The sequence below is a fragment of the Mytilus californianus genome, unplaced genomic scaffold (assembly GCF_021869535.1).
Source record: "Mytilus californianus isolate M0D057914Y unplaced genomic scaffold, xbMytCali1.0.p SCAF_6, whole genome shotgun sequence".
Lineage (NCBI taxonomy): Eukaryota > Metazoa > Mollusca > Bivalvia > Mytilida > Mytilidae > Mytilus > Mytilus californianus.
The window spans coordinates 88,758,370-88,783,432 of record NW_026262712.1 but is presented as its reverse complement, the minus strand read 5'-3'; the positions used below and the strand labels follow the sequence as shown (position 1 = coordinate 88,783,432).

Here is a 25,063-nt window from a genome sequence, read left to right as displayed (position 1 = left end):
TTAATACTCCCTGACTTAAATTCTGGATTTCAATTTGAGAATCTATTATACATGTAGATGTTGATATGCATACATGTGTGAAGCAATTCTATGGATAAAAATACATGTAATTACCATCAAACATGCCAGGAAGATTCCACCACCATTTTAAAATCCATGCTTCATTCTCCCAGCCAATAAAATTCATTTTTTTAAAGCAAATATAGAGCGCTTAGAGTACTATTTATATAATATGAATATCCAGAAATAATTTCTGTGGTCACACAGTTTAGAGGGTACAGAATGTGTTATGAGAACAAAGCTCACTTTCATGCACCAATTAAACGGTGGATAACAGTAAATTTCTTGCATCATTCAGAAAGTTTCAAAATGAGGATTCATGTAATATATTATGTAAGGATATTCACAATGCACATGGATAAAACTGAAAGAAAAAGAAAACCGTTGGTGTAGAAATTCAACCGAACTCCAAAATATGAGAGGCTTGGTATACAAACTATATTTACTTATCATTACCCCTTTTGACTGAAATAATAAATTAGAGTTTAGTTAAATAAACCTTTCAAATCTCTTGCTTTCAATGGTGTTTTCCATATGCCTTCTATGACCTTAATCTGCATATTTCATTGGCAATAATGTACAATGTCCAAAGAAGTAAACTATACACATTTCACTTTACTGCTCAACAAACAGAACTTTAACCTACTATTTATCTTGAGAGGACTAATTTCTAACTTCATCAATGGCCCTTTTAAACTACTAAAATCTGACTAGGACAATTTACAACATGTACACATACAACATCAGTCTTCACGCTTAACCACAAGTCCTACGGCACTGGCTTGTAAAATTGCTTTCAGGCTTGTAAAATTCTTCTCTACAAGCCAACAGAATCCAACTAAAATGTTCCAAAAAATTGAGCTTCTGGCTTCTGGACTCAAAAGTTAAGCATGAAGGCTGCAACATAAAAATTGCAAGGAGACATGGAATTGCTATTCAATCATTCTTTATCATATATATATATATATATATATATATATATCTCAAATTTGCTTCCTATGTTTTATTTTTTTAGTGTTCAATTAATTTACCTTTTCATCCAAAGCCTTGTGATGTTCAAACAATGATTTTAGAGCTTTGAGAACTTCTACTTCACTGGATACACCTGCTGGCGAGGAAGCTTGTCTCTTCACAACAGTCATTCTCAGTGAACGTTCATGTCGTGATACTAAACATTCTAAATGTTCAAGTAACAACTGAAACCAAAAAAAAACTTTTTATAAAGATGAATGCAGTTAAGAAGACTAACAAATGATGTATAATCTCAGAATTAAGTTCTACTCAACAAGAGTAAAAGTGCACTAAGTCATGTAAGTGTTTATCAGATGTTAATGCAGTCTCCTACTTACTTATACATGGAAACTAGCACAAAAACCCATATAAAATACCCATTTCTAATACCCAATGCCATCTGGGAAGGAACATTATACTTTTAGACCCTTGTGCTGGACCTTGAAGTTTTTGTAATCTGAACATGTTACTATTCATGCAGATTAGAACATTTCTGACAGTAAATTATATGAAAAAAGTCTGACCTTCAAAGGAAAACTATCTATATACATGTATATACCTATACATAATTAATTCATTTCTTTTATAAAGCATATAATACACCTATTTTGGTCAAAAAGAATAAATTATCTCCGCTCTTACCTTGTATAACATACATTATATAAAATCCTAGGTCCTCCCCTCAACTTGAAATTAATTGGTGTGTAACAGTGAAGAATAGTTGTAAAATAAATTATCAAATAGAAGTTCTACAATATGGTTTAAAATGTATAAATGCCTGCATCATCTGTGGTAAAAACTAAAAGTATACTACAACTTATGCAAATTTTGCTTTTTCCATAGGTTTATTTTGGGATTGGGCACAGGGTTGATAAAATTTCTAGCTTGTTCACCCTGCCCATTCAAAGGTATGGACATGCTGTTTCTTTTTTTTAAGTCCTAAGGTAGATGGACACTTAAATTAATATTAATGATAGATTTTTCTTAAATTTTTACTGAAAAGACATTAAATGTACGGACAAATGGCGGTATATAATTTAAAACTCAGCTGAAAACATTTAGGTTGCAATTCTTTTTGAGTTTTTCACACTTACTAATTCATAGTTGATATTAAATGATATAATAATAATCTTAATTTCGACAAGATTTCACCATTGGTAACGTTATCACAAGATAAACCATACTCTTATTTAATTTCTTCAATTACAGACATTTTGCTGTTAACTACATGTATAATGTTCAAATTTAAGACCAAAAATAATATTTACTGCCCTTCTTCTTTTGTGATTCTTGATGAGCTTGGAAATTTTAATGAAAACAAACTAGCAATTTACTAAAAGGTCTGAAAATTAATGGTAAATGAGGCCATTTAACACTAACCCTAAATATATTTAAGGCATGCTTGAGGTTTTATTAGAAATGGCATGATCATTGCTATTAATTGCAATAAAACATAATACTTCCGCCTACCATCTCTGAAGATGCTAGAATCTAGATTGTCTTTCAACTACCAAAACATTGGAACAAAACCAACAGTGTCTTATCAATTAGATTTAAAAAATCTCTTAGATCTTTACAGAGAGCTCGAGTTCAAAAGACTATGAGAGTTCCGTGCATTACATTATGTCCAGTATATGTTTTAAAATCCTACCTTACATTGTACATACAAGTGCAGAGTATCCCAATAAAGTAACAATAGATTCAACATAATTTTTTAACTTTAAGTCAATTTCAAAATTTGATTAAAGTTTACAAACATTCTGAAGGCACCTGCATATCATAAGAGATAAGTACAAAATATACATAATTATCAATTTATTTTCTAAAATCAAATTACTTTCATCTCCTGCAACTATTCACAGGAAACAAGACATTTTTATCATGTTTTTTCAGTGCAATCTTTGTATACAATCTGACGTGCTTCTCTGTCTACATATGTGAATATGTTTCTTGGGCAACTATAAATGTTTCATAACTTTTTTCCTCTGACTTTTTCTTCTGGTACATTCTTAAATCGACAATATTATTAAGGTTTGATGTATACCAAATTATTAAGTTAATCAAAACATTCCACAAAACAAGACCAAACAAATAAATATCATGATTTTATACAATATATGCTAAGATGGTTTGTTTTAGTTGTAATTTACCCACAAAATTTTGTCAATCACATGTCTCACATAAGTGACATTAACTTTAACTTTATTAAGTCTGGCCATCTTATTTTATCATGTTAATATGTACAGTATCCCAATTTCATTAACATTTGTTTGTTATTCACTTATCAGCACCTTGCTTTTTTGCATTTTTACTCAACCCTGGGGTTACTTAGTGAATAAAGTACACTATGTACCTTCAAAATATTGTTATTATATTCTGACTTCCTACATGTACCATTTAAAAACCACATATAATCAAATCTACCGGAGCATTTTCCTTTATTTTAACTAGGAAGTACACAATTACATTTTATGTACTGGGTACTCTCTTTAATGTCATGTACCATTGTCAGTTGAATGTGTTCTCTGATCAACCATTATAATAGAATGTTTGTTTTCAGTTTACTATTTACATGTATAAAATACTCTATGGTAAGCTTAAATAACAATTTTTCTTGATGAATTGTGGAGATATTAGTGTTTTTGAAGGCTACTGCCTTTTTTGTTGTTTTTTTTTTTTTTAATGTTTGGTTCCTATCTTGCCAACACATCTTTTCTTCATACTTATTTATTAATTACTCCTCTAATCCAAGTTTACACTTTGACATATTTACAACACACTATGAAACTTTCTCTGTATTTATCTTTATATGATAACCTACCCTGGTATTGTTTCTTTCAGCCTTGAGCTCTGCTACTTCTTCCTCTCTTTCCAGTAACTGGTCCCGTAAAATATTAACTTCTTTCGATAAGGAAACAAACTCTTGCTGTAATAGAAGCGTAATTTGGTAAAAATGCTGTGCTTAATTTTTTGTAGTTGATAATACTAATATCAATACCATTTAACTATTGCTGATAATAACATTTAACTTGTGTTCTATTATGTACATAAGAATATTAGACAAAGTTCTAGCATGTTTTTTTCATATCATGTTAATTGACCTGAAATACAGAAATTACATGCAATTTATCAGCAAATTACATGTACATATACTTCTACGGTAACGTTTTGCAGTTAGTGTGCTAGCTATTTGTAATGAACAGACTTACCATTCAAAGTTATCTGTAAGCATGGTAAGGCCTCAAAAAATAATTTCTAATCCACACTACAGTTTACAAATAATTAGCCTTTGTTTGAGGGAAAATATTGGTAAAACTGAAGACCTCAATACTTGTTCAAAGAACACAAAGTGTTTGGTTCATTCATTTATTTTCTGGCATTCTATCTTGCTCACTCTGAAGGTCCAGGTAGCATTACTCAACAAAGGCTGCAGTTTTCTTATTATTACATTTATCTAACTTGGGACAGATCAGAAAAGTAAATGCAATGAAATTAGTTTATTTTTTTTCATGGTTTCTACAATCACAGAAGAACTTCAAAGCAGCACATATAGAAGACTTATTATTAGCAGATTAGCCATACAATTCTACTTAAATCACCATGATAATTAATATGATAGGATTTGTTATCCCCATCAGATCAACATTATATCCTTTAAGCATTATTAACAAAACATCTGGTCAAAACTTAATCTCCTAGAAATTCTCTAGTATCACTTCATATGATAATAAATGAAATCAATTGAGGTTCTATGTATTCATCAAACATAAAGGAAGTGAAAATGGATTCCCTCTCTTGTTTTTTTTAATTACTACCACTTGGCTGATAATTCTGTCAGCAGACTGCTATAGTTTACCATGTTTACCCTAGAGTATGGTCCAGCTAACAGCCAATATTTTAACTTGAGGGTTTTTATTCTTCTTTTTTTTGTGTGGTTTGCTTTAAATTTTATATTCTAACCTGAATCTGTTGAAGAGTTTGTACACCTTTATTATATAAACAAAAGTGTGTAAATACACAATACAAATTATAATTCAATTATTTAGCATTGATGGATCAGATTGGATAATGATCAGCTTCAATTCTCAATGTACAATGTACCTGTCTGTAACAAGGGAAGCCACTATTTTTGAATTCCAGAATTTATTGATATGTGATTTCTTTAATAATAAACAAAATAGAAACATTTTTCACATAAAACTATTCTTTTTGACAAATGTCACAGTTCTTCCATTCTGAAGCAACACAAGCTCATAGACAAAGTAAAATAAAATGCTTCGCTGGGGCGCAGCTTGATACGACCGCAGAGGTCGAACCCTGAACAGTTGGGGCAAGTATGGACACAACATTCAAGCTTGATACAGCTCTGAATTTGGATTGTTATTAAATATTTGACACAGCATAGGTTTCTGACACAGAAAGAATGTGGTCTAAGAACTTGAATTTTTTTAATTTACCTATTATGGTCCAATGTCCAAAATCAAAATACATGGTTAGATTCAGCATATCAAAGAACCCCATATATTCAATTTTTGTTAAAATCAAACAAAGTTTAATTTTGGACCCCAACTTGGACAAACTTGAAAACTGGGCCCATAATCAAAAATCTAAACACATGTTTAGATTCAGCATATCAAAGAACCCCAAGAATTCAATTTTTGCTAAAATCAAACTAAGTTTAATTTTGGACCCTTTGGACCTTAATGTAGACCAATTTAAAAAACGGGACTTAAAATTAAAAATCTAAATACACGGTTAGATTTGGAATATCAAAGAACCCCAATAATTCAATTTTTGATGAAATCAAACAAAGTTTAATTTTGGACCCTTTTGACCTCAATATGAACCAATTTGATAGCGGGGCCCACAAATAAAAATTCTAAATTCATGGTTAGATTCAGCATATCAAAGAACCCCATATATTCAATTTTTGTTGAAATCAAAAAAAGTTTAATTTTGGACCCCAACTTGGACCAACTTGAAAACTGGGCCCATAATCAAAAATCTAAACACATGTTTAGATTCAGCATATCAAAGAACCCCAAGAATTCAATTTTTGTTAAAATCAAACTAAGTTTAATTTTGGACCCTTTGGACCTCAATGAAGACCAATTTAAAAAACGGGACCCAAATTAAAAATTTAAAAACACGGTTATATTTGGAATATCAAAGAACCCCAATAATTCAATTTTCGATGAAATCAAACAAAGTTTAATTTTGGACCCTTTTGACCTCAATATGAACCAATTTGATAGCGGGGCCTACAAATAAAAAATCTAAATACATGGTTAGATTCAGCATATCAAAGAACCTCATATATTCAATTTTTGTTGAAATCAAACAAAGTTTAATTTTGGACCCCAATTTGGACCAACTTGAAAACTGGGCCCACAAATAAAAATCTAAATACATGTTTAGATTCAGCATATCAAAGAACCCCATATATTCAATTTTTGTTGAAATCAAACAAAGTTTAAATACTGGACCCTATCTTGGACCAACTTGAAAACTGGGCCCATAATCAAAAATCTAAACACATGTTTAGATTCAGCAAATCAAAGAACCCCAAGAATTCAATTTTTGTTAAAATCAAACTAAGTTTAATTTTGGACCCTTTGGACCTCAATGTCGACCAATTTAAAAAACAGGACCCAAAATTAAAAACCTAAATACACGGTTAGATTTGGAATATCAAAGAACCCCAATAATTCAATTTTAGATGAAATCAAACAAAGTTTAATTTTGGACCCTTTTGACCTCAATATGAACCAATTAGATAACGGGGTCCACAAATAAAAAATCTAAATACATGGTTAGATTCAGCATATCAAAGAACCCCATATATTCAATTTTTGTTGAAATCAAACAAAGTTTAATTTTGGACCCCAATTTGGACCAACTTGAAAACTGGGCCAAAAATCAAAAATCTAAATACATGTTTAGATTCAGCATATCAAAGAACCTAATATATTCAATTTTTGCTAAAATCAAACAAAGTTTAATTTTGGACCCTTTGGACATTAATGTAGACCAATTTGAAAACTGGACCCAAAATTAAAAATCTAAATACACTGTTAGATTCGTCATAACAAATAAATAAATGTGATCAAAGATTTTACAAATCTAATGTGCCATACTGTGCAATTAAAGATTACTTCTTGAAATTTTTCAATATTTGAAATTTGAAAAAAAAATAATATTTGAAGAATAATTCTTTTTAATTTCTGAAATCTGAAATGAGAAAAAAATTGGCCCCCCACAATTTCTTTTTATCCCCCCCCCCTTTTTCCCCCAAAAAAATTCTTTCCCTCAAGATATGGTCATAATCTCAATTCAAATTTCCAATGGAGTTGGCAACCATAATTACCCATTTAAATTTACCATAGTGCTAACTTAATCTATTTTATAATAGAATAAATAAAAATATAGTGTCAAATTAATCTTTCATATGGATTTTTTTGTAAAAAAAAAGATGAAAACATTTGCAGATATTTTTACTGGTCTTCCTTTATAAATATGCATTTCTTTAAACATAATTTAAAAGCAGTGTAAGGGAAGTAACCAAAACGTTGTATTTGGATTACCTCCCTTACACTGTTTTAGATTATCTTTATTGTTCATTAACCATTACTTTATACATAATTTAAAAGCAGTGTAAGGGAGATAATTTCAATGATGTATTTGATTTATCTCCCTTACACTGCTTTAAATTATGTTTTGTACTAAAGTATTTGTCCATTAACCAGGACAACCTTGTTTTTCCCCCTTTTTTGCCCCTAATTCCTAAACGGTTTGAGCCATAACCCCCCAAAGCAAATCCTAACCATCCCTTTGTGGTATGGAAACTTGTAGTATAATTTCAGAGAGATCCATACACTGTTCCACAGTTATTGTCTGGAAACTAGAAAATGCTCATTTTTGGCCCCTTTTTGGCCCCTAATTCCTTAACTGTTGGTACCATAACCCCCAAAATCAATCCCAACCTTCCTTTTGTGGTATTTAACCTTATGGTCAAATTTCAAAAAGATCCATTCACTTAAACTAAAGTTAGAGTGCGAAAACCAATATGTATTCGGACGACGACGCCGGACAACGACGACGACGCCGACGCCGGACGATGACGACGACGACGACGACGCCAACGTCATACCAAAATACGACCACAAAAATTTTTTGCGGTCGTATAAAAAATGTCTTGTTTTTACATGTATGCATGACACCAATAGCAAACCAGTGACGTCAATTTGAGAAGAGAAAAACATTTCACAGAATTTTGCATGTATACTTGGTTTAATGAGTAGTACTACTATTGTGGCAAATATCCATAGAAATAGCCCCATTTAGAGTTGGTAGGTTAACTCAATTTGAGACAGTACAACTTATGTTTTAAGTGTAACAAGCTTACAAATTTATGTAACATACAATACATCAGACCTGGGGTTATTAAAAATGTAATTGTAATTACATGTAGCTGTAATTAATGTCATTTTTGAAAGTAATTCAATGTAATGTGTAATTGAGCATATTTTCAATTACATGTAATTGAAAGTAATGAATTACATTGCCTTTTTGCCATGTAATTATGAATTACTTTTCAATTACTTTGAATTACATTTAAAAATAAGGAATGAAATCAAATTATCACCATTTACCGGGATTCACGCTTCAGACAGCTGACGATGAGTCCCGGTTTACCGCGATCGGAATACCTCTTTTACATTTCCCGCTAAAAACATTGGAAACCCAAAGTTATCTTTCTTTGTTGAATACCCGGTTGAAAGTGTAAACATGGCGCTTCCGTTTGTTGAAAACCGTGTCAAAATCAGATGAAATTTACGGATTTTACTAGACTTTGAAATAAGGAAACATTTTTTTGGAAAGATTATGGAAGAATTGAAGCCAGACTAGTATACATTTTTGACAATAAAATGCCGTTTTATGTACAAAAACACTTGGAATGGACATCATTCAGTGTAAGGAATTTGTACAATCTTGTTGAATTTTTCAAACTTTTACCGTTTTGGGTTAAAAAATTACGATTTTGGGTCAAAAAGTCGAATTGAGAGAATTTCATCTCTCTTATGCCGAAAATTTGCAAATTTTGATTTTTTATGAAGAAAAAATTATCAATACATTAACAAAACTGTGTCCATGGTGTAAGTGAATAATATAAACACATAAATAACTACCGACAAGTTTTTATTTATATTTAATATGAAGATCTCCCACTTGTGTCACAATAGCCAGGGAAGCCATCGTCTCAGAGTAGCTTCTGTCAGGCTGGTTATCGTTGAAAGGGTAAAATGTAAAAATGACATTAGAAATTTGAAAACTTTTTTTAAACATAACTTGTACAAATGTTTTCACTGTTAAAAAGTACATGAATATATAAAAGTTTCATTCTATCCAGCCTGTTGTTATTTTTATGATTTTATTTTAAATGATATAGCTCTTACATGTCTTTGGACAAAAGTAATTGAAATGTAATTAATTACATTGACAATGTAATTGTAATGTAATTAATTACATTTGAAAATCAATGTAATTGTAATGTAATTAATTACATTTGAAAATCAATGTAATTGTAATGTTAATTACATTTAAAAATCAATGTAATTGAAATATAATTAATTACATTGTACTTTGGCATGTAATTGACCCCAGGTCTGCAATACATCTACATGTATCAGATACACCTTGAGGGTGTTAGCCCAAATGGGTGTATCTAATTTACACCAAGATATTATTGTAAATGCAGAATGATAGTTTTCAATTATGTAGGAAGACTGTCTTTCAGCGATTTTGACCATATAATATTGAAAAGTATGATATATGCAGTACATATATCTCCTAAGTTGTGAATATCTGAGCTGTTGATGTACCATGGAAAATTAAAGATGTCATACAGTCAAAGGTCAAATTTAAAATAAACATTTGCTTCATGAAAACATGCATTCACAGTTTAATTCAGTTGGACTAAATGCCCTATATAGAATTCGAAGGCAGTGTGTATCTGTCTGCAATCTGTTTTATCTATCTGCATAAAACAGCTGTGATGATATAGACAGCTTCCTTACAAAAACACGATTTTTTTCTCTCTGTCATTTCACAATAAAACATGGAATCTGATCTTTCAGCCTGATATCAATCTAGAGTGGTAAAATTGTGTGATGATGTTGATCCATGTTAAAATCTGATCTGTAATCTCAAGTTTCAAAGTAAGGATAATGTTGGTCTAGGTCATTACTGAATTTCATGATACTCACTGTATTATCACATGCAGGTAAAAACAAGGTGTAAATATTCTTAAAAATTAGTTTTTACATGTATACTATATTTTGTATGGCTGCAACTTGTGCAAGAAATGTTTTTTCCTATTCAGTCTACCTTATATACATGTACATGTATATTCAAGCCATAAACATATTAAAGCATCAAAATGGCTTTTGATGTTTCAAATAATGTTCCAAAAAATTTACAAAAATGTGTTAAAACATTATTTTTTCAAGACATGATAAATAATCTAATTGTACTTCCATTCTAAAACCATTAAATTGAAAACAAAACTGTTATCTGACACAAAGTTAGGCCAGTGTGTTCTAAAGCAGCAATTGAAACCCAAACAATTTAGAAGGTACAAAGTGTTATTTAACACAGCGTATAGTGTTGGGGAAAAGGGGCAGCCTTTCTTGTATAAATTCAGAAAAAAATTTAGGTTAACCCTTTCGCCAACAAATCCCGGTTTTTACCGGGATTCACGCTTCAGACAGCTGACGATGAGTCCCGGATTACCGCGATCGGAATACCTCTTTTACATTTCCCGCTAAAAACATTGGAAACACAAAGTTATCTTTCTTTGTTGAATACCCGGATGAAATGGTAAACATGGCGCTTCCGTTTGTTGAAAACCGTGTCAAAATCAGATGAAATTTACGGATTTTACTAGACTTTGAAATAAGGAAACATTTTTTTGGAAAGATTATGGAAGAATTGAAGCCAGACTAGTATACTTTTTTGACATAAAATGCCGTTTTATGTACAAAAACACTTGGAATGGACATCGTTTGGTGTAAGGAATTTGTACAATCTTGTTGAATTTTTCAAACTTTTACCTTTTTGGGTTAAAAAATTACGATTTTGGGTCAAAAAGTTGAATTTCATGAATTTCATCTCTCTAATGCCGAAAATTTGCAAATTTTATTTTTTATGAAAAAAAAAATAATTAAAACATTAACAAAACTGTGTCCATGGTGTAAGTGAATAATATGAAGACATAAATAACTACAGACAAGTTTTTATTGATATTTAATATAAAGATCTCCCAGGGAAGCCATCGTCTCAGAGTAGCTTCTGTCAGGCCGGCTATCGGTGAATGGGTTAATGTAGTGAGATATGATGAGTGCTTTGGAATGGTGAGCATTTTTTGATTTTTTGTCAATCGAATTTTCAATAAAAATTGGACCTTCAAAGAACTAAGGAGGACCTTTAAGTACATTTTTTGTATATCTGGTCAAAGGTCCTGGACCTTAAGCTTCCATTGCCTAAAGTAATTAAACCCCTGTTGTATTGTACATGTGTTAATAGACATTGCATGTAGTCATGCTGAAGGTCTATATGAGCATTTCCTTATATTCTATTAGATGGAGACTGGAGTTGGATGTATGGTGCTTAATTATATAATTACATGTAATTAAATAGTAGACTTTATTTAGTCTGAATATTTGAAATATTTAGAATGATGCAACTGACTTTTCAAAGGTACAAGGAAACTAGGTGAAAATGGTCTGTGGAAGTTTGATAAAAAAAAAAAAACATTTTGTTTATTTCCCGAATTTTTGTTTTGTACAAAAGGAGGGCTTGAATGTGAATTGACCATTGTTCAAAACATTCCATGAAGCTTATTTTCCTTGTTGAATACCTTTAGATTCACATAAACGTTGTTATCCAGTACTATTATAGCTTATCATAAAGTACAAAATAAAATGAAGTATGGGTTTTGTTCATTGCTGAATGTTGTAAACTGGTCTGTAGTTACTTGCATGTTTATTCTTTTCCTTTGGTCTTTTGGTGGAAATTTGTCTCATTGGCAATCTTACCACTTCTCCTTATTTCTATATATATGTACACTTCAATAAATCTTCAACTCATCTGTCAATGCTGTTGCAGATGGACTATCATTATGCATACATGTAGAAGCAATCTCAATGAAAACATGGCATACATATCCTGAATTGTTTTCCTCAAAAGTAAATAGACTCAAATAATAATGGTTTCAATAAAACAAAAAGTCTTGGCAGAGAGAAAACCAATCACATACATTGTCATTACATTTTGAATAGACAACACTTATTACTGGCAATTGTGGATTGTAAGTGTCAAACTTATATTTCATAAAACCCAGTGTAATACACATGCAATTAATAAGGTTAAGAGTTTAGGATAAAAATTACCTTTTCTATGCTTAATAATATAATTAGGCTCTACTTTAGTCTCTCAAGATAACAATGCTGAACTCAATCATGAAAACAAAACTGTTTTCACTATTATACATGACTCATATTTCTACTAAGACTGCAGTCAGATTTTTGCAAAAGTAACCCAAAAAATCTTTTGAACAAATTTAAGTTTCCCCCTAGGACTTTTTTGAAGGATGTGTATGACTGAGAGGGTGGTGGTCATGAATTTGATGGATGGGGGCCTATATACATTTATATTATAATGCAGAGTTGTGAGAATTTAAAATTTAAAGGAATGGTGCCTAAATTAATGCATGGGAAATCACCATGAACATGTAACTTAAGGTGACCTATAATTGCTAACTTCTATATCATTTGGTCTCTGGTGAAAAGTCCTCTCTTTGGCAATCATACCATGGCAATCATACCATATCTTCTTTTTCATATTGACTCTCTACGAAAAACACTGTTGGAACAGTTGAAAAGTTCTGTGCTTATTTCATGTAAATCTTATTCATTTAGTGTAACACAACTGACATCTTATTTTTTTGTAAAAAATTTGTCATTGTTTACATCGATCCTTGCCCTTTTATTAATTGACTATTGGTGTTTCACCACTTTCAGCACTCTTGGCTATATTGTGGCAGCCAGTTTTATAGGTGGTGGAAGCACCACTGTTTACACTGCTTTTTGGAAGGGTTTGTGTTGCTCAATGATCAATCTTTCTTAAATATATATGTGTGTACATGAAGTATATGTATAGCATAACCTTTACTGTGTGTCATTTTGTATTTTGTATTTTGGCTATGTTGTTGGCAGTTCTTTTTCAACTTGTAAATTTTTATTTTCTAGGTCTTCTTTTGGCACTTAGAATTCATGGTATTTATCTACATGTAATCTTTCCATCTTTTCCAAAGTCTAGTATTACATTTTTTGTACTATCTTTATACACTTTGAGTCCAGTCTTTGAGGATTGCAAGTTTTGTATAAGACCAGATGTAAAATTTAGATTTATCCGTAAACATTAAAATTTAAACCTAATAAAATGCTGGCCAAAATGCATTTTAAATGATGCTATATAAACTTTTATCATGTTTATTACTTTCATTGTATAGAAATATTTGTGTTTAATTATATACAATGTAATTACTATAAATATATATTGAATAAATAAATAAAATGTTTTATCAAGCATGTGTGACCAATTATGGATAGACAGTTAATCCTTTTATGGAGAATCTAATCATGTACACCATCAGGTGTATCAACAATTGGATTTAAACCAATTAATGCAGAAATAACAGCAGGTGTATGTTTATATAAATCTATAATCCAATTAACTAAAAATAGTAAATTTGGCTCTTTGATTTTCTCAAAAATTGTTGAAAGATACATGCAAATATTTTTAGAAAATATGCACAAAATACATATGCATGTGTTTCAATATCTATACTGAAGATACTAATTAAGATCTCCATTTAATACAGACATAGAAAATATCATGAAATTTTGAATAAAAGCACATACAATTATTCATAATTAAAAAAAAAATTTAGAAACAAGTTTCATTTACTCTATAATCATGATAATTTCTGTTTTGAATATATAAATATTTGATATCATATATGAAATAATATTTGATTATTAATATTAAACTTTCATGATTTTTCAATTATCAAATCTATGACTTAAAAAATGTAAAATTAAGTCTTTATCTCCAGACTACACATTTTCCTTAATATCTTATAGTAAAAATTTTATGAATGAAATGTCCCAAGCCTGGGTTAATGTATACAAAATGGCTGTTTTGAATCTATTCTTGTAAAAGATGATGTCAGTTTTTAATACATAATAATGTATTTAAATGAAATGGGCGTGACTTGAATGTTTTACCTGAGGGGTAGTGGAATTAAGTTGGTTTTGGAGAGCATCTCTCTCCCTCTCAACATCTTGAAGTTTGGCTTGGGTTAACGACAAAGTATCTTTAGTTTCTCTCAAATTTTCCATCAACTTATCTCGCTCATCCAGCATGTTTACCATCAAGTGTTCGAAGTTCGCATCATCACCCGAACATTGCGACTCGCCATCGTTCGAACCGTCCTCTGAAATCGTCGGCATAACATCACAACTCATTTTGAATTTTTTCCTGTTATTTAATCCAAATCAAAAGTGACATTCATAAAACAAATATCGGTTTTTCTACCGGTGATGTCAATAGCATCCCGGGTTACTTACGATCCTCGAATTTAGTTAGTGGTCTATAAAATTATCACTACATATTTTCACTGTAATTTACGGTCCAAACAACAGAATGATGTTTTCTTTTCGCCTCGTATGACAAGAATTACATGCATATTTACTTGTCATGTCTAAATGTTTTGATTTTTAAATGACCCATCACATCTTATTTAGAAGCCATATTTCTTTTTCTAAAAGTGTGTCATTACCCACAATTCATTGGAATAAGTCATCGCAAGGGAAGTAATTCTAACTACTTTTTCCAAATAGGCCAAAATAAAAATGTATTTGGTTAATTTATAAATCTAATAACAATGCAAGAGTCAGGGAAATTAATAACAAAATCATAAGTCGAAGAAAATCAGACAATGCAATGACCAGTGCAAAAACAATTTTAGAGGCTCATAAGTTTGTTTGCTTATTTGTAATTTTATTTAGTTACTTTTTTTGTTTGTATCTCTTCTATTTATGGTAATTTTTACTGTTCACCGTTCCTACCTATTTATCAAACTTATTGACAAACTAATACAAAAATTGGTAAAAAATCGTCATTTATTGCTGGGAATAGTTACTGTATATAAATATGTCCCAGTTTAAGGGTTTAAAAAATTACCCCTCAAATTGCAAAAATGGTACTAATTTTTACCAGGCGATTTTCAGCCATATTGACTTATTTTAGATCTTCTTGTGCTAAACATGTTTTTTCTCTATTTATTCCGGTTTCTATAGAGTATTCAAAAAGAAAAAAACATCATCTTTCAATGACAATAACTCTAATAAGGGGTCAATTGACAATCAAGTTTCAGCCATTTGCAGATCTTATTTCTGGAAATTTTTGCTGCTTACACGTTATCTTTATCTACATGTATAATAGATCTGCAAAAAATGTATAATAGGTCAAAATCGTCTTTCAAAGAAAATAACTCTTATAAGCCACCAATTGACGATTGTTGATTTATTTGTAGACCGTATTGTTCTGGTCATTTTCGCCTCTAAATGAAATAAACAAATCAAAATGTCGTGCGATCAAAGCGCTTTACATAACAGCACTTGTACCAGATTAAATAAACCCTATATATATATAAAAAAAAAGGAGATGTGGTATGATAGCCAATGAGACAACGATCCACACAAGTTCAAATGAAGTGGATGTAAGCAATTATAGGCAACCGTACGGCCTTCAACAATGAGAAAAACTCATACCGTATAGTCGGCTATAAAAGGCCCCGACAAGAAAAATATGAAACAATTCAATCGAGAAAACTAACGGCCTAATTTATAACATAACAATTTACGAAAAACAAGAATGACAGACATGAACCAACGACAACCACTGAACTACAGGCTCCTGACTCGGGACAGGTACATAAATAATGTGGCGGGGTGAAACATGTTTGTGAGCACTCAACCCTCCCCTAACCTGGGACAGTGGTGTTACAGCACAACATAAGAACAAACTATAAAAATCAGTTGAAAATGGCTTAACTCATTAGATCTATACGCAGAAAAACATCTAACAAAAACACAGACCGGACGTGGCAGAGTATTTATACATACCTAACAACAAAAAAGACACAAAGTACAGATCTGAGAGTATTCGCAGTTACTGACAGCTAGTTCAAAGCCAATAACAACTAATAAAAGAAATCATATATCTAAGACTAATATATCAATCAGTACACATCCAATATCCAATGGATTTAGTGTAAAGACGTCATTAACAGTCAGAGAAAAATATGACCTTGTGCAATGGAATACTTAAAGAATTATGATCTGAATAAGCACCTATTGTTAGTCACTGTTTTCAGTAATGCATCATACCTGATGAATAGACAACAGGAAACATCTGTCCAATGCATCTTACCTGATGAATAGACAACAGGAAACATCTGTCCAATGCATCATACCTGATGAATAGACAACAGGAAACATCTGTCCAATGCATCATGCCTGATGAATAGACAACAGGAAACATCTGTCCACTTCAGATGCAGATCCAGGATTTTGAAAAGGGGAGCCTGGCAAGCCACCGTTTAGAGTGATACTTGTAAAAAGTCTACGCATTTAACATAAAGGGGCCCGGGCCCCCTGTCCCCCCTAAATCCGCCTCTGCACTTTTTAAGAAGGCTGACCGCTTGATACCAACAATTTACCGTCCGCATCTGTGTAAGATGTTAGAACATAATCAGAGTGTGTCTTTTATATCAATATAACACCATCACTGAGAAACACCCCGCTTTTCGTAAATACAACAGTCGCGAAACACAATTTTGTACTGTAATCAACGATTGGACCGAAATTATCGACAAAGTCCATCCAACAAATGTATTCATACTATACATTTCGAAAAGGCCTTCGAAGCAGTCCCGCGCGAATTACTTAAATTCAAATTAAATAGTTACGAAATATCTGGTTAAACACTATGTTGGATTAACTCATTCTTATGCTACCACTGGCAACGTGTCGTGGCAAATGGAACAGAATCATACGGGTCTGTACACGAATAGTTGTACCAGAAGATACTGTCATAGGTACGTTGTTTTGAAGTCTACATATCAATGCAATTTTGGAAAATATATACTCTGAAATCCGACAATTTGCAAGCGATTGTTTTGTTACAGAGTTATCGATATCATCAAAGTGAGTTTAAAACTACAAAACAGTATTGACAAGCTTGGAGCTAGGGCCAGAAGATAGGGTATGAGATTCCGTAAGACCTATATATACTGGGATGTGCAGGAACAGGTTTGGATCCCAGCTTCAGTCCATTCTTAGATAACGAACCACAAAAGGTACAATAACGAGCAGCTAGATAAACAAAAAATAACTACTCCTAGAAGACTCCATGACCTAGATATTAAAAGACCTTAACTGGAAGTCACTAAAAGAAGAAAAAACAGAAAAATATTGTTGCGGAAAGGACTAAATGATAAAACCAACATGCCAACAACATACATTTTTTCGAACACTGTAGGAACAATCGTTACAGACACACACAACTAATTCTACATACCACACGATAGGACATGTAGATTCATATATATATATATATATATATAATTCGTCTAGATAACAGCCCAACAATGTTAGATCTGTAAATTTGCGGAAGCACTTTTTTTGTTCTTCCCTGGCCGGGATTCGAACTCATGCTACTGAGATATCGTGGAACCACATCGCCTTGCACTATGCCCGACGCGCTTGACCACTCGACCACCTAGGCTATATATAATAAAGCTTTCGGTGGCCGGGTGTTACCTTTCCTCGTCAGTTTTCATCTAGCGTCGTAACACAGTACATGATATATAAGGCATGAAGACATGAAGATATATATATATATATGATTCGTCTAAATAACAGCCCAACAATGTTAGATCTGTAAATTTTTTGTTCTTCCCTGGCCGGGATTCGAACTCATGCTACTGAGATATCGTGGCACCAAATCGCCTTGCACTATGCCCGACGCGCTAGACCACTCGACCACCTAGGCTCGACAAAAATCAAGCTTTCGGTGGCCAGGTGTTACCTTTGCTCGTCAGTTTTTTTATCTAGCGTCGTAACACAGTACATAATATATAAGGCATGAAGATGGAATATTACAGATCAGCTGAATTATCTATCGTAGAGGATCTTACAAATTAATGTAGGATGCAGTCACAGAAATAATTATATTATAAGTACGTCTGAACCAGTGACAACTCTACGACATTTTATCCATCGGATCACCAGTGATGGTGATACAAGGCTGAAAACACATTCTGTATACACAATTCGTCTAAATAACAGCCCAACAATGTTAAATCTGTTTTTTATATATATATACAGCTTCATCACTAGCACCATCAGAGATTGGAAAATTTTTGACTCACTATTTTTTTTTAAATTCTACACCATCCATCAAACGACAGTTCCTCAGCACTCACTAATCTCATCAGAACCCAAAGCTACGACAAAATTTGCATACTTGACACATGCACGTTGCATAAATGTCATTAGATCTAGCACATATATTTGATCATATTTCATGTAAACTGGTCACGGAATACATTCGGTGATAAATCGCATTTGGTGATGTCGATCAAAATCGAGATAAAAGGATATTTTGGCTGTATGTTTTCCCTTTGGCAATTGGGACGTCTGACGTTTTGGGTTTTGATTGACACTTCTCTTCCCCCTCAGTTTTCACTTTTTTCCAATCATAACCGGCACAGCTCTACTTCCAAACAACGGATTCATGCAAGGTAGAAAACCTCAACAATGACATAAAGAGAGTAGACACAGGATATAATACAAGATGTAACAAGAGTGCACACGCTGAAATGTCTCGCCTACTTTACTGACCATTGATTTTATGATGAAAGTTTTAAAGGTAAAAGTTTTACTAAAAGTATCACATAAACTTAACATTCTTTAAAGATCTATGACAATGAGGTTAAGGTCAGATAAATCCTGTCAGACAGACATGTACACTTTACAATTATTCCATACACCAAATATAGCTGACCTATTGATATTAGTTTTCGAAAAACAGACCAAACGTGACACAAAAACTTGACATTGACCAATGAACCATGAAAATGAAGTCAAGGTCAGATGAAACCTGCCAGACAGACATGTACCCCTTACAATTATTCCATACACAAAAAAAAATCTGGCCTATTGCTATTAGTATTTGAAAAACAGACCAAAACACAAAAACTTAACATTGACCAATGAACCAGGAAATGAGGTCAAGGTCATATTATACCTGCCAGACAGACATGTATACCTTACAATTATTCCATACACCAAATATAGCTGACCTATTGCTATTAGTATTTGAAAAATAACAGTCCAAAACACAAAAACTCAACATTGACCAATGAACCATGAAAATAAGGTCAAGGTCATATTAGACCTGCCAGACAGACATATATACCTTACAATTATTCCATACACCAAATATAGCTGACCTATTGCTATTAGTATTTGAAACACAGACCAAAACACAAAAACTTAACATTGACCAATACACCAGGAAATGAGGTCAAGGTCAGATTATACCTGTTAGACAGACATGCACACCTTACAATTATTCCATACACCAAATATAGCTGACCTATTGCTATTAGTATTTGAAAAACAGACCAAAAACACAAAAACTTAACATTGACCAATTAACCATGAAAATGAGGTCAAGGTCAGATGAAACCTGCCAGACTGACATGTACCCCTTACAATCATTCCATATACCACATATAGTTGACCTACTAAATATAGTATTTGAGAAACGGACCTAATCACGTGACTTTAACCTTGATCACTGATCCATGAAATGAGGTCGAAGTATTGTGAACCCTGGGTGAAGGACATGTAGACGTTGCTAGGAACCCATATACCAAATACAGTTATCCTATTAATCATAATAAGTGAGAAATTAACATTGCGCAGTCGCTGAACCATGAAAATGAAAAGTTCATAACATAGGTATCTGCATACAAGGTATAAAATAGCTTACGCAGCCGCCGTCGGATAGTAATACCTATGTTTATTTACTCCATATCCTTTTATTTTCTATTAATTTATGTTTATTTTAAAATACTATATAAATTTTAATGAGCATGAAAAGTTACCTACTTCTACCTAATGGGTATCTATGAATGTGTTAGCGGGCATGTAAAACAAATCCTTACCTAGGTCTCAATGTATCGAAAGATCTAAAATGGTATAGTTTTAGAGGAGAATAAGGCGAGTTGTACATAAGAATTCCAGAGAGTAAACCGACACCCCCATTTACAAGAAACTAGCTTACCTATATATATAGCTATTGTGCGGTCCATATTAGAGTAAGGTAAATTCACTTGAGACACTTTTACCAACTAGGACATTGAGAAGATATATAAAAATATAAAAGAAGAACATTGCACATTCTTTTGTATAATTTAAACACAGGGAATCGGGATATGTAACACACAGGCGATTTAAACTGGAACTCACACCTCTCATTAATTATAAATAAGAAGATGTGGTATGAGTGCCAATGTGACAACTCTCAATACAAACATTGTAAAGAATGAAGAAAACACCAGAAGCCATCGCAACAACGGACTACAATACACAGGCTAGGAATAACTCAAAGTAAAAACATTTTTTTACCCACTATGTTATCTTGATCAGTAAAATAACAAAAATAACGCAGGAGAAAATGTCCAATAAAAATCCACTAAGAATAAGTACTGCAGACGGAAGAAGGAAAAAAGGGCACAAGTTAAGCAGTACTAAGTAATACCACATCAAAGAATGGTCAATGTCAATGTCACGGAAATCAAATTTAAAGTACTTAACATGGATGTTAACATAGAAATTACGAGTTCTTACATTCTAATGTAACCACTATACTTCCAATAAGATGTTAACGACATTAACAGTGCAGATAAACACGATTTGTACACTTCCTCAAGTTAGTTTGTGCGCAAAGTTTCGACAGACAAAACAAAATATACCGATTAATTACACACAATTCACATATTTCTGGAATAACCTTAATTACATGTAAGTACACCCTATAGAAGTAGCTAACGGAACACCACCTTCGACAACAACCTCAAAACAATAGAAAAAGAAGTGAACGTCCTCTTTATTATAGATTTTTTTCTGAAGCAACAAACCTCCGATCGCCGGATAACGTATCGCTTGATGTAATGATTTATCACCCGAACGACATATTACCTAAATAGGTGGGATTCAGTTTAACATATATAGATTAATGGTAGTGTCGCATAAAGAGCAACCATAACTATCACCGTTGACACTCTGACCATCACCAGTTGCGTATTTCGAAATTAAATGTCTCTACAGTGATGCTCAAAGCCAAAATATTAAGAAATCCAAAAGTTAGTACAGATATAACAGAGAAGGTCCAAAATGTATAGCCAAACCCAGAAAGAGCTATACATGAGGGAGATACATTTATCAACTTTTAAATAATTTTCTTATAAGGCTTATAACTGCATATTTCAATAAATCAATATTCGTTTTTTTAATGCCAGTACATAGGTATTGAGTTACCCTCATGGACTAACAGTCCACAAGCAGAGGTATCAACCCTATGTACTAATATCATTTATGATAACAGTTTCATTCCACCAGATGCTATTATGATGTTTATGGATGATGGACAACAGATATGTCATAGTAGTTGAAGCAATCATACAATCATATTTCTTTGTTTGTGACATTATGAAATTCAGCTTTCACCAAATGTTTACATTTCATAAGCAACAGGACAGAAGCGACTAGTACAGGCACCCTTCATGGACATCTTGAATATACCCTAAGTTTTAAGCGGTTTTTGTGTTGCTTTTGTTATCTATGTTGTGATTTATCACAACTAATTTTTTGATGTCTGTGTTGTTTATCTATCGTGGTGTTTTCGGTCCTTTGTCCTGAGAAACTTGTTCATATTTTCGTAACAGCTAGAGCTTCACATTCTGTCATATTATTTTAAGGTGAGAACATTGAGACGGTTTATCTAATTTGATAAAGATGAACGAGGGACAAGAGACATTTTTCAATCCACCAATCGAAGATGACCATGGTATGAAGCCTAATCACGGACTACCAGTACACTAGCAGATTTTAAATAGGGCATCATGATGGGTGTAACTAGTATGGTAGGAGTTCGTAGGACCTTTTAACTCTAACGGAACACCTGAGTTTCACCCCGATATTAAGGGTTTTCTTGTTGCTCATGCCATCTTATATATACATGTATTCTTATTATTTTGCTTCTTTTTTTCCGGCATTTTATGTTTTCTGTGTTTTTCAGTTTTATATGTCTACCATTCATATCATTGTCATATTTTAATATTTCATTTGACAATTGATGGTTAATGTTTTTGCGCAGGGTATTTAGAAACAATCTAAAGTTATTATCTCGCCTGCGACTCAAGTAGCAGATTGCGAGGCATAAGGATAACAATCCTGCGTCGGCGGCGTACACTAATTGTACAAAGCTTTGAGACGTCGCAAGATACTGGTATAAAGGCCGTACCTTGACCTATAATGGTTTACTTTTATAAATTGTAACTTGGATGGAGAGTTGTCTCATTGGCACTCATACCACGTCTTCCTATATCTATATAAAGATAATAAGGTATGATTGCCAATGAGACAACTATCCACCAAAGTTCAAATAAAGTGGATGTAAGCAATTATAGGCAACAGAACGGCCTTCAACAATGAGAAAAACACATACCGTATAGTCGGCTATAAAAGCCCTCGACATGAGAAATATGAAACAATTCAATTGAGAAAACTAACGGACATGAACCAACGACAACCACTGAACTACAGGCTCCTGACTTGGGACAGACACATAAAGAATGTGGCGGGGTTAAACATGTTTGTGAGCGCTCAACCCTCCACCTAACCTGGGACAGTGGTTTAACAGCACAACATAAAAACAAACCATAAAAATCAGTTGAAAAAGGCTTAACTCATCAGATCGATACAAAGCAGAAAAACATCAAACATAAACACAGACTTGACGTGGCAGAGTATTTATCCATCCCTCATCCATAACAACAAAAGGACACTAAGTACATATCTGAGAGTACTCGCAGTTACTGACAGCTAGTTCAAAGCCAATAACAACCAATAAAAAAATCATGTATCTAAGACTAAAATATCAATCAGTGCAAATCCAACATCCAATGGATTTAGTGTAAAGACGTCAGTAACAGTCAGAGAAAAACATGACTTTGTGCAATGTCAAAATGCAAAACGATCGACAGATTGTAGTACCGTTAAAGTGCAAATGTGTATAACAAAACTATCAGTATGATTTTAATTTACTGATAACAAAATCAATATGTATACCAATAAAAACAATATTCAAAGATCTAATTACAGTGTTGAATTGGTAACCTTTTAGAATAAGTTTACTTAAAGGATTGATAAGTTTACCCGGATCGTATATAAAATTTCCGGGCTCGGTAAACAACATCACCGTATAATTTAGGATGTACTATTCCGTCTGAAATAAGTTTTTTACAGGTACAGCCAAACTTGCAAACCAAATCTTTGTATCTATGGAAGAATTTAGTAAAGGTTAATATCTGATTTATTTAAAGTAAGTTGCTGTGGGTAAATTTCGGCAGTATATTTATAGAATTCTTGATTATTTAACGAAAAAATAACATCAAGATAAAGGTAAGTGTTGTTGAATTGATCAATTAAATGGAATTTAGACGGGTCTTTACTGAGTTTGGTCATACATTTTGATTCATAACAGTACAGGAACAATTCTGCTATTAAAGGGGCACAGTTGGTGCCATATGAATACCTACAATCTGTCGATAAACTTTATTGCCGAAACGTACATAAATGTTGTCAAGGAGAAAATTCATGGCTGTAATCATCTCATCACACCTCCAGTAAGTATAATCTAGCATATTTACCTTTCTCGTTTGAGAAAAAGGTTTTATATGAGTTGCAGCAAATACATTTGCAATTAGATTTATCGAACGACCATTTAATTAAATAGGAAAACTTTTGTTTTATAAGATTGTGTGGAAGTGTAGTGTAAAGAGTGGAAAAGTCAAAACTGTCAACCAAATCAAAAGGACCATCTACATTTGCAATTAGATTTATCGAACGACCATTTAATTAAATAGGAAAACTTTTTTTTGATTATATTGTGTGGAAGTGTAGTGTAAAGAGTGGAAAAGTCAAAACTGTCAACCGAATCAAAAGGACCATCAAAAGCACGTAATTCATCTAAAACATCCAAAGATTTTTTTACACTCCAAAAATGGTTAATTCCACTATTTTCATATGTTTTATTACAAAAATTAATGATCAGTTATTTGATAGTAGTTAAGGAACTCGTTAAACGCACTGAAATTCTAGTAGTAGAACACTTACTAGAGGCCGAGATGAAACGATATTTTACGGGTTTTTTGTGTAGTTTATGTAACCAATACACAATGGGGACCTGCAAATGTTCATAAGAGGCCTTAAGCTGAGCTGTGGTCGACATGATTATTTACTATATGTCTCTGTGGAGACGGTACGGCCTTGAATGTAGTTGAATGTATAATCTCATTCTTAAGGACTTCCGTGTAGTATTTACGTCATACTACCACCACATTGTTGGCTGTCTTATCGGCCGGTATGAACACAAAACGCTTTACGAGTACTTGAATTTTGTTTTTAATCTTAGAAATGGGCGTATTACTTATTCTTTTATTTATTTCTAAACTATTTTCGAAATGTGATATGCAAATATCAACAAAGACATTTATTCAAATAGGAATCAA

At 32.5% G+C, this 25,063-nt stretch overlaps 1 protein-coding gene across 1 annotated transcript in view; it reads right to left on the bottom strand.

Annotated features, from left to right (window-relative positions):
* LOC127706192 (liprin-alpha-1-like) overlaps positions 1-14,978 on the bottom strand; it is a 69,107-nt gene extending 54,129 nt beyond the window's left edge. The window contains exons 1-3 of the mRNA XM_052210672.1: positions 14,421-14,978; positions 3,893-3,997; positions 1,092-1,256 (exon numbers count right to left, since the gene is read on the bottom strand). Coding sequence (XP_052066632.1) covers positions 1,092-1,256; positions 3,893-3,997; positions 14,421-14,660 — 510 coding nt within the window. The 5' untranslated portion in view covers positions 14,661-14,978. The remainder of the gene's footprint in view (positions 1-1,091; positions 1,257-3,892; positions 3,998-14,420) is intronic.
* Positions 14,979-25,063: the final 10,085 nt, after the last annotated feature.